We start from the raw sequence: 15,593 nt of genomic DNA, 5'->3' as shown, positions 1-15,593 counted from the left end.
ATGCTAAAGCGACTAAGTACAGTGTCGATGTAGGGTTCTTGGGATAAGCACAACATTCTTTTCTCACGATCCCTAAGGACTTTGATGCCTAGAATGTGTCCCGCGTCTCCCATATCCTTCATCTCGAACTGGTTCGACAACCAGGGTTCGTAATGATGACAACATCTTTTTATTGTTTCCAATTAAAAGAATGTCATCTACATATAAAACTAAGAACACCACATTCCCTTTTTCTACCTTCTTGTACACGCAGCTCTCGTTAGGGCATTTCTCAAATCCAAACTTATTAACAGTTTGATCGAAACACTGATTCCATGATCTAGATGCTTGCTTGAGGCCATAAATGGCTTTTCTCTTAAGCTTCCAAACCATGTGCTCTTTGCCCTTGACTCGCATTTAACCCACTAGGTTATTCCATATAGATGGTTCCTCAAGACCGCCGGCTCAAGAACGGCAAGTCTAACGGTCCATCTCGCCACTTTGTCCCGATCCATGTAAGCTGCAATATGACGATAGTATTCGGATCGATTTGAGCATATTGCCACTGGGGAGAAGGTCTCGTCGTAATCGACACCTTCCTAGAAGGTATACCTCATAGCCACTAGTCTTGCCTTGAAGACTTTAACTCGTCCATCGGGTCCACGTTTACGTTTGTAGATCCACTTGCTCCCAATGGCAGTACAGCCTTTGGGTAGGACGGGCGAAATCATAAACGTCTTTAATACTATCATAGGGTGTAGTTCCGAATCCATTGCTTTCACCCATTCGCAATGATCGATATCCGCTTGCGCCTCTGCAAAATTCCAGGGATCTGGTACACTACTGCCCGAGGAGTGATCCATAGCATTCACCCAAACCAATGTACCTTTCGGGCTCATGAGAGACCCTCCCACTGCGGCGTGGCACTACAATGTTAGGTGTAGAAGTTGAAGGTTCGGGAATTGGTTGTACTAATGGTACTTAGTTCTTGGTTAATGGAACTTGTGACTGAAGTGAGCTCATCAAGAGCTACCTCACTGTTGGGTTTATGATTCATAACAAAGTCTTCCTCTAAGAATGTCGCGTGAGTACTCACAATGACTTTCTTGTCTCGGAGACTATAGAATTCATAAGCTTTCAAACCTTTGGGGTACCCTATAAACAAACATACCTCTGTCCTTGAGCCCAACTTAGTTGGATCCTTTTCCAAAACATGAGCCGGACACCCCCATATCTTGAGATGTTCTAGATTGGGCTTACGCCCAGTCCACAACTCATATGGAGTAGCAGGAACAGATTTTGACGGTAAATTGTCTAAAATATGACTCGTGGAAAGCAAGGCATGTCCCCAAAACGAAATAGGCAGTCGTGCATAACTTCATCATCGATCGGACCATGTTTAACAAGGTCCTATTCCTTCTTTCAGCTACGCCATTCTGCTGGGGTGTGCCCGGCGCAGTCAGTTTGGGATTCAATTCCCTCTACTGATAAGTAGTCCAAAAACTCGGCACTGAGGTATTCGCCTCCACGATCAGATCGCAGGCTCTTGATACGTTTTCCATGATGCGTCTCAGCATAAGCCTTAAACTCCTTGAACTTGTCAAAAGCTTCATACTTAAAGCGCATCAAATAAACATATCCAACTTTCGAGTAATCATCAATAAAAGTGATGAAATAAATAAAGCCGCCTCGTTTCTGCTGACATTGGTCCACACATACGCATGAACGGCCCAGTGCTTCCTTGGCCTCATTTCCTTCACTCTAAAGGTCTCTTGGTCATCTTGCCTTCCAAACAAGACTCGCACGGGGAAAATGATTCAAGATCGCCCTTGGGGTTAAGGTCTTGATCCACAAGTACTAATCCTCCTCGTTGGCATGGACCAAGCCCAAGGTGCCATAAGTACGTTTCGTCCATTGAACTTGGTTCTTTTCTTTCTTTGAAATTTTCGGGATGCATTATTGAGTTCTAAGGCACTCTGCGATCATTATATTGTAGAGCACATTGTGTGCATGCGATTGTTTTCCATGATACCACGACAGATATAAAAACCATCTTTCTTAATAACACAACTGTCATTAACAGAAATCGAATATCCATCAAAAACTAATTTAGAAACTGAAATTAAATTTCTTCTAAAAGAAAGTATCAACAAAATATTCTTTCATAATCAAAATCTATCACTACTAAACGCAAATAAACGCCCTGACTTGCAGAACGTCGTTTTCACTTTAGTAAATAAGCCGCTCAACTGGACTTCGATCTCTCCATCATATAGCCGTCTTGTCACCTGCATTAAGTCAGGATCAAAACAAATATGATCAGTAGCTCCAGTGTCAATAACCCAAGTATGAGAAGAAGTCGAAGCCAAACATGACTCAACAACTAAAGCTTGGTGCATACCTGTAGCCTTGCTCCTTTTAGGGCAATCTGGCTTCCAATGCCCCTTCTCTCCACACTTGAAACACTTTCCGGTTTGCTTCTTTCCCGACCTCCTCTTTTTCTTTCCCTTAGAGCACTCCCAATGGAGTTCCCTTATTTCTCCCTTATTTCTCCCTAACTCCTGCCACATCAGCGCCACATCAGCATCACATTTTATCCCCAGTTTTTAGCCAACCCCTACAATGGTTTCTCCCTTATTTCTCCCTTTATTTCTCCCTAACTCAACATTTCATTTTTACATCATCACTAATTTAATTGTTTTATTTTTATATATAATAAAGCTAGCTTATTTAATTTATAAAGATAAATCAAATAAATAGTAATAAAGTTCGTTGTATTAAACACGGGTACACATTAAAACGAAGAAAATTAAAAAAAAAAAGTACACTAATGGAAATAAAAAATCAAAAAAAAAATTCAAAGAAAAAAAAATTCAAGGGCGGTGGGCGCGGTTTCTATTTGCCCACAATTCTTCGATGATATCGTGTTGTAGTGCTTGATGGGCCTCCTTCTGGTGTATGTCCATGAACGCTTGGAACCGTTCATGTTCGTTGTGTACACTCGCGGCGGACTCGGTCAGACACTGCCACTGATGATGGTAAACATACTCTGTCAAGTGGTGACGCTGAGGACGCCTCTGTGTTCATCTTCGTATGATCAGTGTTATGTACGATGATGCACGCATACATGATATCGGCAACTCTCAGAAAATGCCAAAGCGCGGCTTGACTTTACTGCAAATCGCGATTGAGCAGCACCCCAAATGTCTTCCGATATCCTTGCGCGCAGATTCTTGCGCCGGGCAAAATACCTTCTATCTCCGAGCTGGCATCTGATCGTCTTCTAAACACGGCCATTGCGATAGATGCCGTCAGCCAGTAAGACTTCATGTTATGCACATTGCCAATAATGGGAATTCCGATGGAGCCTGAACCGCTGATCCGCTCATGAAAAGGGGCGAGGAATTGAGAACATTTAGGTCGTTGTTCCGACCGCTTATACCAAAATAAACACAGACCCAGTTGCTGTCGGTAACGGCTTCAAGAACGATGGTGGGATGCGTACTTTGTAGCCTAGAGTAACCGTCTCGCCACGCGGTTGGGCGCTTCTTCCACCGCCACATACGATGCTCGAGCATCCCCTAAAGCCGTGGGTCCTCCAAGCTTTGTATGCGGCGGGAGATATAGTTGTTGATTGGGTTGTTGGCGAAACCCGCTACATCCCATCCGGTGGGAGCGGGAGGTACCTCTTCTTCGGAAGAAGAATGTGATATTTCCTCGTCGGACTGAGCACGAGACGATGAATCAGAACTCATTTAATAAAGATGGAGAGAAAAAAGATTGAAAATTTGTGTGAATGAAGTTTGTGGGTGATGAATGGAGGAAGAGGATGAAATATTTATAGGGGTGGGATAAAATAGCCGTTCGGCCAAAAAAAAAAAAAAAAATTTTAAAAATCGCCGATTATCGCCGAGCGTCGCCCACAGTGGCCGGCGATCGCTCGGCGATAATCCGGCGATAAATCGCCACTCGGCGAAGCAACGGTAACATTATCGCCCCTTCTCGCCACACTTCGAAACACTTTCCGGCGTTTGCTTCTTTCCCGACCTCCTCTTTTTCTTTCCCTTAGCATCTTTAGGTGCGACCTGGTTTGTCACTTTCTTCTTTCCTGCGCCAGGCCTAGGGCCAGAGGAACGATGTGACGAACTAACCATCGCAGCCTTAGCTTGGTTCATGAGATCTTCTGCCGACTGAAGTTCAGTCAACAACTCAGCCAAGGTGTAATTCCTTTTGTTCATCTCAAAGTTGAGCTTGAACTGCTGGAAGCTAGGGGGCAGACTCTGAAGGATAATAGTAACTTGGGACTCGGCATCAATGACGCCTCCCAAAACCTCAATTTGATTGAGGTGGCTCATCATCTCGAGGACATGGTCCCTCACAGACGAGCCTTCCTTCATAGACTTGCACATGATACTCCGAAAGGCTTGAGACTTAGCCGTTCGATTCTGAGTACCAAAAAGATTCGTGAGATTTTCCATAATCTCGGTGGCAGTTGCCATGGCGGCATGCTGATGTCTAAGCACTGTTGACATGGAGGCCAACATATAACACTTAGCCATCTCATTCGCCTTGTGCCACCGTCTATGGGCATCTCGCGCAGCCTGCGCGGCATTAGCCGCCGGCACTGGGGGCCGAGGAGTAGTGAGCACAAATTTGTACTCATCAGCCGTGAGAACGATGTCCAAATTTTGTTTCCATTCTATGTAATTTTGGCCCTCGAGTTTGTTTTCTTTAAGAATTGCAGAAAGAGGATTGAGTGACATGTTGACGATTTAGGTTGCACTGCAAAACAGAATTATTTACTATTTGTCATAAACTTATGTGAAGAAATTGAGTAGATTAAACCATAAAACTTTTCAAATTCTCACAACTGTAAAATTAAAATTTTGTACCCTCAAGCAGAGGTCAATACGCATTAAAATCTTAACATTTTTACTGGTCACAACACCGACGAATAGTCCAGAGACCGCAGCACGGCATGGCCGCCAAATGTTGCCTAAGCACGACCATCAGATTTAGCATTACAGAATCTCGTTTCTACAACACACTCCCATAACAATGCTCGTGCGTTGATAACAAGACCAAGCTATCTCGTAAATTCTGTTTGAACTTCTGAAACTTGTAATTTCTTAGGATTATTGTCCCCACAGCATGGGTGGCGATAATATTAGAAACCACTTTCTAGTCCATACTATTTACAAATGAGAAGTCCACCTATACGAACTCGCTATTTCTTAGGATTATTGTCCCCACAGCATGGGTGGCGATAATATTAGAAATTAGCTTCATAAGTTGTGGACCAATCGATGGAGACCATATACAAACATAGTTCGTAATTATCGCTTAGATATTTAAGTTATGGTTTTTCATTAATTATCCTTAGCCTTAGTGCAGATTAAAGGCTTAATTAAATTCTGTTGGTATTTAATTGACTGGATAATTAAATCTTTTATAATCTTTTAAACATCTTATTAAAGGATAATATATTAATTACTAAAGATTAATCCATATTCATGTCTTCTATAAGATTTATCTAAAATAATTAATTATTTATATCTTTTACGGACATGAATAAATAATCTTAAATTAATTCCTTATTAAGATTGGGAAGAGAATATATTTTATTATTTAATGAAATCCTACATATCTATCCTTATTAGGATTCTAGATATATAATATAATTTAGGAAACTATTTAATTATTCTCATCTATATCATCTAGGATATAAAATATTCATAGATATAGAAAATAATCAAAATATTCCTAAAATCTAGGGAAATCTTCCCAAAATATTTTATTTCAATTAAATAATAATATTTTAATGATTTCTATTAATTTAGGAATTAAATAATCAATAAAATAATATTTCGTCGTTATCTCATCGAACGAGGTTCGCACGTACGATGAACGACAAAATCACACCGGGGTTGATCCGCCGGGACGGCGATTTCGCCGCCCAGCCACCGCCGGCAGCCCGCGCGACGGCGCGGCTGCTTCCGTTCTCCCTCCTCGGCGCAAAGACGCCGAGAACTTCCCTCCGTCGAAGTCGCACAGCGGGCGGCTTACGCCACGCCGCACCGGCGAGCACCTTTCTCCCCGATCGTCTTCGCCGGAACCAGCTGCCGCCTTAAGCAGCGTCACAGCTCTCGGTTCAGCGTTGATCGGCCAAGGTTCCGACTAGGGTTAGGGTTAAACCTAGGGTTAGGGTTCCGCGTCGGTAGAACCGCCGCTGCTCTCGGACGAGCAGCAGCTTCCCCAGCCTCCCTACGTCGATCGCCGTTCATCCAAGGGAGATCGCAATTACGGTCGGGTCGGCGGCGTGGACGAGCCCTCGCTCGCATTCACGTCGCCGCCCGATCTTCGGAATTCTCCCACTGATCGGCGCGATTTGCCGGAGATCGCCGGCCTTGGAGGTCATCCCGGCGGCGCGCACGAGTCCATTCTCGTTCGCGCGTCGCCGATTGATCGCCGCCGCGTCTCCCACTCGCTCGACAACCCTATTTGAATCGCGTGTCGCGCGATTCGTCTCGGCGCAAGCGCCGACGAATCGCACGTCTCTAGCGTTCCAAATATTTGAGTTCTTTGTTTCGATTGTTCTTGGGTTCATCATGCATAATAATATAACAACTAAAAACAAGAACATGCTTCGAAAACAAAAACGCATGCATACATGAATTTCGCGAAATTTAAATCCAAATAATCAGAGCCAAAGACTGGCTCTGATACCAATTGAAGGGGTTGGCAGCGGAAGCGCATGCATAAATCAATTACATAATAATCAGATCTATTTAGCGGATTATTTAGACAAATTCTATTCGCGTAATCATCTCACGTATCATGCTCATAACTCAAATAATCACATGCTTTAAATTAAATGAAATCTAAAACATGCTGTTCTAGGGTTTAGCCATTATACCTTGATGATTCTCCAAAGAATCGAAGATAGCTAGCGCCTTCTCCTCGTGAAGATCTTTAGTACAAAACCACGGATCTTCTGACTGGTTCCCGGACTGTGAACTGATATCAGGGTGGGCTGATCTCACCAGCGCACTAGGACTTAAATAGAGAAGACAGAAATCCTTTCCCCGGTAGGAGAAGAATTCGACCACTACAAGAAGTAGGAGGGGCCGAAAATTTTAGATAAAATTAAGTATATTTTCTGTCTCCTTTATTCTCCTATTTATAATAAGTCACATATTGGGCCCAGACAGGGATCTATGGAAGGCTTTGGATATGGGCTCCTCCAATTAGCTTTTTACTAATTAAATTAAACCCAATTTAATATAAGCTTAAAATTGGAATATTACGAGCAGCCACTACAGAAGTAATACTGCACTCCCCATCCAAATCCGAAATTACAAGTACTTCGGGTTTCCAATACTTTATATTTATTTCCCGCACTTAAGATAGAAACATCCATTAATTAATTATTGTCTGCTATGGACTTAATTAATTAATATCTTATTTATTCCAAGAGAGGACTCAGCAAGAAAATCTTATTTATTATTCATAGAGTAATTAAACTCCAACTAGCTAGGTTCCGAATAATAAAACCTTATTTCAAGCTTCTCTTGAGGATGTTATCAAACGAGACTCACCTCGCGCACGATTCAACATAATAGCAATCCTAGCACCGCTAGATACTAATCACCACTACCCAATATACCAGGCTTATTGGGTTACGAAAAACCCGCACCATTTGGTAAGTCAAAGTAGTGCATAATCAATACCGTATGCTCAATGCTAACGTACATTGATTTAGAAATAATTTACGAGACCTCGTCTTTCAGTAGATAGCATAAAGACTGTCTCGCTGTTAGATCCATTCAGTGCTATACCACACCAACGTCATCTTATTTCAGTAAGGCTTAGAAATAATCGGACTGACATTGCAACCTTTCACGATAGGTAGTCTAAGCCTATCTAGGTTGTGAAATTCTTCTTTTTCTTTGTTTAGAACTGACCGTGTTACCTTAAAGTGGACGACGCCCACAACCGGTCTACTAAAACAAAGACTTAGACTTTGTTAAATTACTTATACATTTAAATATGCAATTAACATCCATTAAATGTAAAATATAACAACATTATGACAAAAATAATCTGTTTATTCATTTGGAAAATAAAATAAGAGTTTTAACAGTATTCAATCACTCGAAAGATGATTTCTAGTATACAAACTCTAACAGTAACTTTTATTGATTTTCACTAGTGATTTTGTATATATATCACTTTTAATTTATAATCATAAAAGAATGATTTTTATAATTTAAGAAAATAAAATAATTCTTTGATTTCGTAAATAATTTATAATATTATATGATTATAAATATAAATTTTAATGTGATGCTCTTTACTAAAAAAAATTTATAATAGAAAATAACTTTTGATCTAAGGAATATCAAAATATATCATCATAATATTAGTAAAATATGTTATGCTCTACAAAATCTATTCACTAATTAATTTCTCACCATCCGTTTCTCACGCGAGGTTTTTATATGGCTCACGTTTCCGTAGCACTGAACAAACTCAACAAATTTTAGTAGTAGTTTTGGCCCGACCATTAGAGTTCTGGCTCCGCCACTGGTAGTAGGCCTCAACTTCCACCAATTTATTCTACTCACATTTTTATTATAAAACTAAAATATATAAATGGGACGGAGCTAGTAATGATTATAATCGTAAATGTATGTACAGTGTACTAACTCTGTCCAGCAAAAAAGTCTTGGTTGAACTTCTAAGAGAAGAGAGAAAAGTGGGTGTAGGAAATAAAACTGGAGAAGGGGTGTATATATAGAATGAATTAGGATTTTGAAAAAAATAAATTTGGCGATGCTCGGCAGTCGCACACCATAATGGGCGTTGATTGACTGCTGATCTCCGCGCCAATCGTGTATGGACGCAGACGGGAGAACGGCGATGGGAGGAGGCAGCCGATCGGCATTATGGCCGCAATAGGCACCGATCAATCGGGCCGAAAGCCGAAAACAAGAGCTAGCCTAGCTTTTGGCTTGGTCCAATTGGCCTTATACCATGTGAGTAGTGTCGTGTCACTTATTTTTATGCCATGTCATGTGATTTCTATGTTACAAAATCAATGCATTTTAAAGTAACAAAGGTACGTTGATAATTAAGTGCGAATAACTCAAAATTTTAAATCAACTGTAACTAAATTTTGAATTTATGACTAGAAAATAATAAGCGAAGAGCTCTCTCCCTAGTTTGACGGAAAACCGACCTTTCTTAGAATCTCATCACCTTTCGGATGACCAACCACTTAACCAAAATGTGTCATCGTTTACTTTTCGCTGTAACAAATTGCTACACTGAACAACACAATTTAGATTTACATTTTATTTGAAAATACAAAAAAATCATGTTTAATCATTAGTTTATGTGGTTGACACTAAGTAATAGCTCGAAAATTTTTCTTTACAAAACAATTGAAAGAACATGCATTGATTGTTCTTGGTTGTAATTAGGTATTGCATGAAAAATGGATCAATATAATTTTAGGATATTCTCTAAAGTTATTTATTTTGAACCAAATACATGAATTCCCAATTTTGTTTTCGAATTAGGGCTGTATAATTTGTTTGTGCAGCAGGTTCTTTGTCGACCATCAAATAAACCAGAGAAAATTCCTTGTTGATTGAATTCAAGGTTTGTGGATTTACACATTCACTCACATGTAAATTTAATGGCTTTAAAATGATAGTATTTGACAATAAAACATTAGTGTAATATATACTTGTAAAATGTGGTAGAATTAATGATCATGTTGTTAAATTTGCATTGGCCTTTCCAATATTTGCTTTTTCAATGAATGCATGAATCATTCAACTAAATCTTAAGAAAATTCTTTTGGAAAATAGCTAATGTAGATGATGAACTGCATTGTAATGGGATGTTTGTATACCGTTTCAGTTTCCTCTATGGACCTAAATGTAAAAGACTCTTCTAGATTGAACAGCTCGAGTTTCTGCAGCCGGAGCGATGGTTTTGAATCCGTTTCAAGTCACAATGGTAGGAAATAGTATATGAGCAACCATTTTCTTCCCCTCTGATGCTGATAGTAAAGTTGTTACATTACATATTACCTTTTGTTTGATAGCTAAGCAGCACGCGAGCTTGGTAGAATGGATGAACGCCATTCTTCCCGACCTACATTTGCCAGCAAATGCTTCTGATGAGGAGCTACGAGATGTCCTTATCGATGGATCTGTCCTATGTCGAATACTAAAAAAGATAAAACCTGGCTCCATCTTTGAGGTAAAGTATCATTCTTGATTTGGATTTGAACGTTTTGTTTAAAGAGTTGAATGGATCATGACGCTTCTTCCGCCATGCCTTTGTAGCGTGACACAAAATCACATGGAGGAGAGAACGTCGAAAGATTCTTGTATGCAATGGATGAAATGGGGTTGCCAAGGTTTCAAGTGGCTGATCTCGAGAAGGTGTTTGAACTTCCCTTTTTAGCGATGTTTTTTTTCTTCGTTGGACAGTGTATTGTCTCGTATCGTGTAGGGATCGATGAAGAAGGTGTTGGATTGTCTGTCAACACTGCGAATGGATTTTATGATGCGGTTTAGCAGAATAGACTCCAGCAACTCATGGTGGAAATCAACAGGCGAGCGGGGGGGAAGTTCTAATAGCACGCCAAAAGAGGAACGCTTCAGAATGCTGTCTTCTCCCCCTTTCGGGGAACACAGGCGAAAGTTAATCCCCGACTCAAAAACTCCAAATGGCGTACGCAGAACTCCCAAAATGACAGGTGTTGTATGTACATACGAACATTGTCCAACGTTTGAACTTGGTTTCCAATTAGTTTTTATACTGTTTTTGGGCCAGCCTCGGTCATAAGCCATGCCGGCCACAACTTTCATGATGTTATGCAGCTCAAACACGGGTCTTACGCAGATCTCCCTGCTGCCAAAATGTCGGAAATGATGAAATCGAACAGCTTGGACGTAAGTCTTGTGTTAGCATATAGTACTACGTTTCTTTTCTACCTTTGTGGTGGACTAAAAGATGTATATATCCATTGCAGAATGCTCCGATTCAGTCATTATTGAGCGTTGTCAACGGAATATTAGACGAGGGCGTGGAGATGAAGAGTGGAGCAATACCTCATGTAGGAAGTCTCTAAGAAGTTCCATTTCAAACTACCTCAAAAACTAACTGAATTCTTCGTTTTTTGTATATTTCAGCGAGTCGCTTGCCTCTTGAGGAAAGTTGTGCAGGAGATCGAGCGTAGGATATGCACTCAAGCAGAGAACTTGCGCACGGTAATGCATTTGTTAGGCAGAGCCATGCTGATGCTGCTACCGAATATCCTAGAAATCGACTGTGTCCCTTTTTATTTACAGCAAAACAATCTTTTCAAGGCGCGAGAAGAGAACTACCAATCCAGAATTCGAGTGCTCGAAGCCCTTGCAACAGGGACTAGAGGAGAGACTCAGGTATGGAAGCTCTTCCCGTTCCAACTTTACGTTACTAAAGATGTACGTTGTTTTACAAGTATTGGCCATGCAGTTGCATCATGAATAAAGCTAAAAATATTTATACAAGTTGATTGTTAGATTGTAACTGATAAATACAGAATGACAAGAACAAATTTGAGGAGGAAAAGAAGGCCGAAGAGCATGAGGCGTCGAAACTGGTCAACGAGAAAGAATACATCTATCAAGGGGTTGCGAATTTGAGGCGAAGGCAAGAAGACACTAGAGGCATTCAACAAGAGCTTCAGGAGAGGTTGAATGAGGCACTATTCTTGCTAACCAAGTCAAGAGCTAGAATAAAGGAGCTGGAAGCAATGGAAGCTAAAGACGAACGCAACCAGCAAGAGCTCGAGAATAAGCCAACCAAAGAAGCACTGAGATTGCCAACAGAGAACGAGGCCATGAAAATCGGTGGGGATGAGCTTGAGGATAAAAAGAAAGAAACACAAAGTTTACTAGCAGAGTCGAGGGAGAGGATAAAGCAGCTCGAGGCGATGAATGCTGAAATTGGCGTTCGCCAGCGAGAGCTCGAGAATAGGTTCAAGGAAGCACAAAACTTGCTTAAAGAGTCAAGAGATAGAGTGAAGGAACTCGAGGAAATGAAAGGAGGCAGCGAAGAAGAGCTTAAGGATAGGCTAAAAGAAGAGTCGAGAGCTGGAATAAACAAGGTTGAAGCTAGTGATGGCCATCAAGAGCTTGAGAATAAGTCCAACTTGCTAAGAGAGTCAAGAGAGAGAGTAAAGGAGCTCGAGACAATGAAGGTTGAAGCTGATAACAAGCAGAGAGAGCTCGTGCAGAGGTTAGATGAAGCTCTGACCTTGGTAACGCAGTTGAAATCCAGAGTGCAGGAGCTAGAGGCAACGACAGTCGAAGGTGGAGGCACTCAACAAGATCTTGAGAGAAAACTGATGGCAGCTGTGAAGGTCTCAACAGAGTTGAAATCTCAAGTGAAGGATCTCGAGACAGTGAAAGCTGAAGCTCAAATCACTCAAAGATCACTACAAGAGTCGAGAACAAAAGTGAAGGAGCTCGAGGCATTATTGAAATCGAAATCGGAATGGTGGAAGAAGAAACAGACTTTTAACCAAATTTTTATAGAACATCAGCTTGGTGTATTACCTGTATGAGTGATCTAAGTCTTACTATATTATTATTATCATCCAGTATAAGTTACTTTCCTGTGTTTTCTGAAAAAGATGAGTTGCTTATCCATTCAGGAACTAAAATTCGCATCTCAGGAGATCAAGCAAGAATTCCGGAAAATAAAGGAAAGCTACTCAGAAGAGTTCAATAACTTAGGTACTTTGTTTTCGAATTTGATAATATAAGTAGATAGGGAATGTACTAACATGTTATAACAGCTTCGAAAATCAAGATTCTTGGCGATGCAGCAAAGAACTATCACCCTCTCCTTGCTGAAAACCGAAAGCTGCACAATGAGTTGCAGGAGCTAAAAGGTAGTACCTACATTGTTATACTTATTCCAATTTCAATATAGTAAATGCAGAAATAGCTAATGCCTGACTTAAACAGGAAACATTAGAGTCTACTGCCGGATAAGGCCGTTTCTCCCAGGGCAAAAGGGGAAACAAACGATCATCGAATACATTGGTGAAAATGGAGAGCTAACGGTTGCCAATCCTGCCAAACCGGGTAAAGAAGGGCGCCGTTCATTTAGGTTTGATAAAGTGTATGGCCCAACATCTACTCAAGGTTTTGATCTCCCAATACGTGTATCCCTACTTACCTCGTCGTCTCAACCATTAATTTCTCGACTTTGAAATGCATGCAGCTCAAGTTTTTGCAGATACTCAGCCATTGATACAATCTGTTCTTGATGGATTTAATGTGTGCATTTTTGCGTACGGACAGACTGGGTCAGGGAAAACATACACAATGGTAATATACCAAATATGTATGAATATACCAAATTGTTGTCATAGTGAACAATACTTGTCTACAGACTGGTCCGGATGGAGCAACTGAAGACGAATGGGGGGTGAACAATCGAGCGTTGAAGAACCTTTTCACCATTACACAAGATCGGGGCAGCATCCTTCAATATGAAGTTTCTGTTCAGATGGTGGAGATATACAACGAACAAGTCCGTGATTTGCTCTCGAATGATGCTCAAAAGAAATATCCTTGTATATAATCACTGCCAATTTACATGTCAACAGAACACACAGATGTATGTCAACTACATTTAGTTGATGTACAAATGTGTTTGTGTTCGTGTTGACCTTCATAACGTAGGTTGTTTACATAGTTGTCAGTTTGTCAATATAAGAGATAGTTATCAACTGATCATATCGCCCATATATATTGACTATTTCTACACACCATTTACTTGGTTATCCTTGATTTGCACACACTTGGGATTTTGACTAGCTCGCAACCGAACGGGCTGGCCGTGCCAGATGCAAGCATAGAGCAGGTCAAGTCGACCGAAGACGTGATGAGACTAATGGATATCGGATTGCAGAATAGAGCTAAAAGCTCCACAGCCATGAACGAAAGAAGCAGTAGATCACACAGGTACTTGTCATAATTTCAGCAATAATTCAATATTTGAAAAATGCTTCGATGCAACAACAACAAGATGTATATACGCAACGCAGTATCGTGTCAATTCATACACGAGGAACGGATTTGAAGAGCGGTTCTTCTCTACGAGGCAGTCTTCATTTGGTGGATCTTGCCGGGAGTGAAAGAGTAGACCGGTCAGAGGTGACGGGGGACAGGCTCAAAGAGGCGCAACATATCAACAAATCATTATCTGCGCTTGGCGATGTGGTGTTTGCATTGTCACAGAAGGCTGCTCACGTTCCGTACCGCAACAGCAAGCTCACTCAAGTCCTTCAGAGCTCATTAGGTAGGTAAGGTCGATAATATATATATATATATATATATATATATATATATAGGGGCATGTTAGGGTGCCACCACCCCTTAAAATAACACCATACCACCATTCCTAACCAATCATTTGTACACGTGGATGAATAATAAACTGCCACGTGGCAAAAAAAAAAAAAAGACCCCCAAAAAAGACGGGCAGCAATCTGCTGGCCTTTAAACAGCAATTTTTCTTGAACAGCAATATCCAACACGTTAGACAGCAATCTATAGATTGCTGTCTAACGTGTTGGATATTGCTGTGTAGCGTTTATAATATTGCTGTATAAGCGTTGTCACGTTGTCATTTTAAGGGTGGTTGTCATTTTAACACAAACCTATATATATATATATATATATTTGTAATAACACACATGAATGATGAATTCAACATGTTGGTGTTGGTGGTTTATATATAGGTGGGCATGCAAAGACACTGATGTTTGTACAGATGAACCCTGATGCTACTTCTTTTAGTGAAACATTGAGTACCTTAAAATTTGCTGAGAGGGTGTCGGGAGTCGAGTTGGGTGCAGCAAAGAGCAACAAAGACAATAAGGATTCATACGAATTGATGGACCAGGTACTTTATTTACATACAAGTAATACAATTTTACATTGTGAATTAATGAAACAAAATGTAATGGTGGTAGTAGGTTACAACTCTGACAGAGAGTTTAGCCAAGAAGGATGAGGAGATAGAGGCGCTGCAGAAGCAAGTGGAGAGAAAAAAGGTCACAGATCATTAAAGTAATTGAGGGAGGACCTTTTTCAATCCTATTTATTACTCCATCCAGTTCTTCATAGTTGAGTTATTTTTCAATTTCGAAAAGTTTCTTCATATTTGAGTCATTTCTATATATGGTAATCTTTTTCTCTCTCTTACTTTACTCTCTCTTACTTTATTCTCTCTACTTTATTTACTTTATATTTTATTCTCTCTACTTTTTCCTCTCTCTTACCTTTTTATCTAGTCATTTAACACAACCAATATTCCTTTTTAAAATTCCGTGCCGAAAAGTTTTCCCTCAACTATGGCGAAACGGATGGAGTATATAGCTATCAAAACGAATCTTCAAATAACTTCATATATATATACAAACTCTTGTAACAAATAATCTCATTCTGCGGTGCAAAAATCTTAGGATTTGTTTGTGCATGTAATGATGACTCCAATCACTTGCTCATGTTCCAGGTACGAGTCTTTCTTCT

The 15,593-nt window shown here is 40.4% G+C and overlaps 1 protein-coding gene across 1 annotated transcript; it reads left to right on the top strand.

Moving 5' to 3' along the window:
- The first annotated feature begins 10,665 nt into the window (after window positions 1-10,665).
- Window positions 10,666-15,593, top strand: LOC125196238 (kinesin-like protein KIN-14P). The gene is made up of 18 exons (XM_048094670.1): window positions 10,666-10,756; window positions 10,834-10,952; window positions 11,033-11,116; window positions 11,193-11,270; window positions 11,352-11,474; window positions 11,585-11,736; window positions 11,863-12,340; window positions 12,518-12,604; window positions 12,701-12,782; window positions 12,845-12,940; window positions 13,017-13,196; window positions 13,276-13,382; window positions 13,447-13,622; window positions 13,857-14,021; window positions 14,105-14,358; window positions 14,801-14,964; window positions 15,038-15,131; window positions 15,577-15,593. Exons 1-17 carry the CDS (start codon window positions 10,750-10,752, stop codon window positions 15,128-15,130), a joined length of 2,445 nt encoding a protein of 814 aa, XP_047950627.1. The 5' UTR covers window positions 10,666-10,749; the 3' UTR covers window position 15,131; window positions 15,577-15,593.

Source organism: Salvia hispanica, chromosome 6 (assembly GCF_023119035.1).
Source record: "Salvia hispanica cultivar TCC Black 2014 chromosome 6, UniMelb_Shisp_WGS_1.0, whole genome shotgun sequence".
Lineage (NCBI taxonomy): Eukaryota > Viridiplantae > Streptophyta > Magnoliopsida > Lamiales > Lamiaceae > Salvia > Salvia hispanica.
Note: the sequence above shows the minus strand (reverse complement) of the source record. Positions and strands in the feature narration are given on the sequence as shown.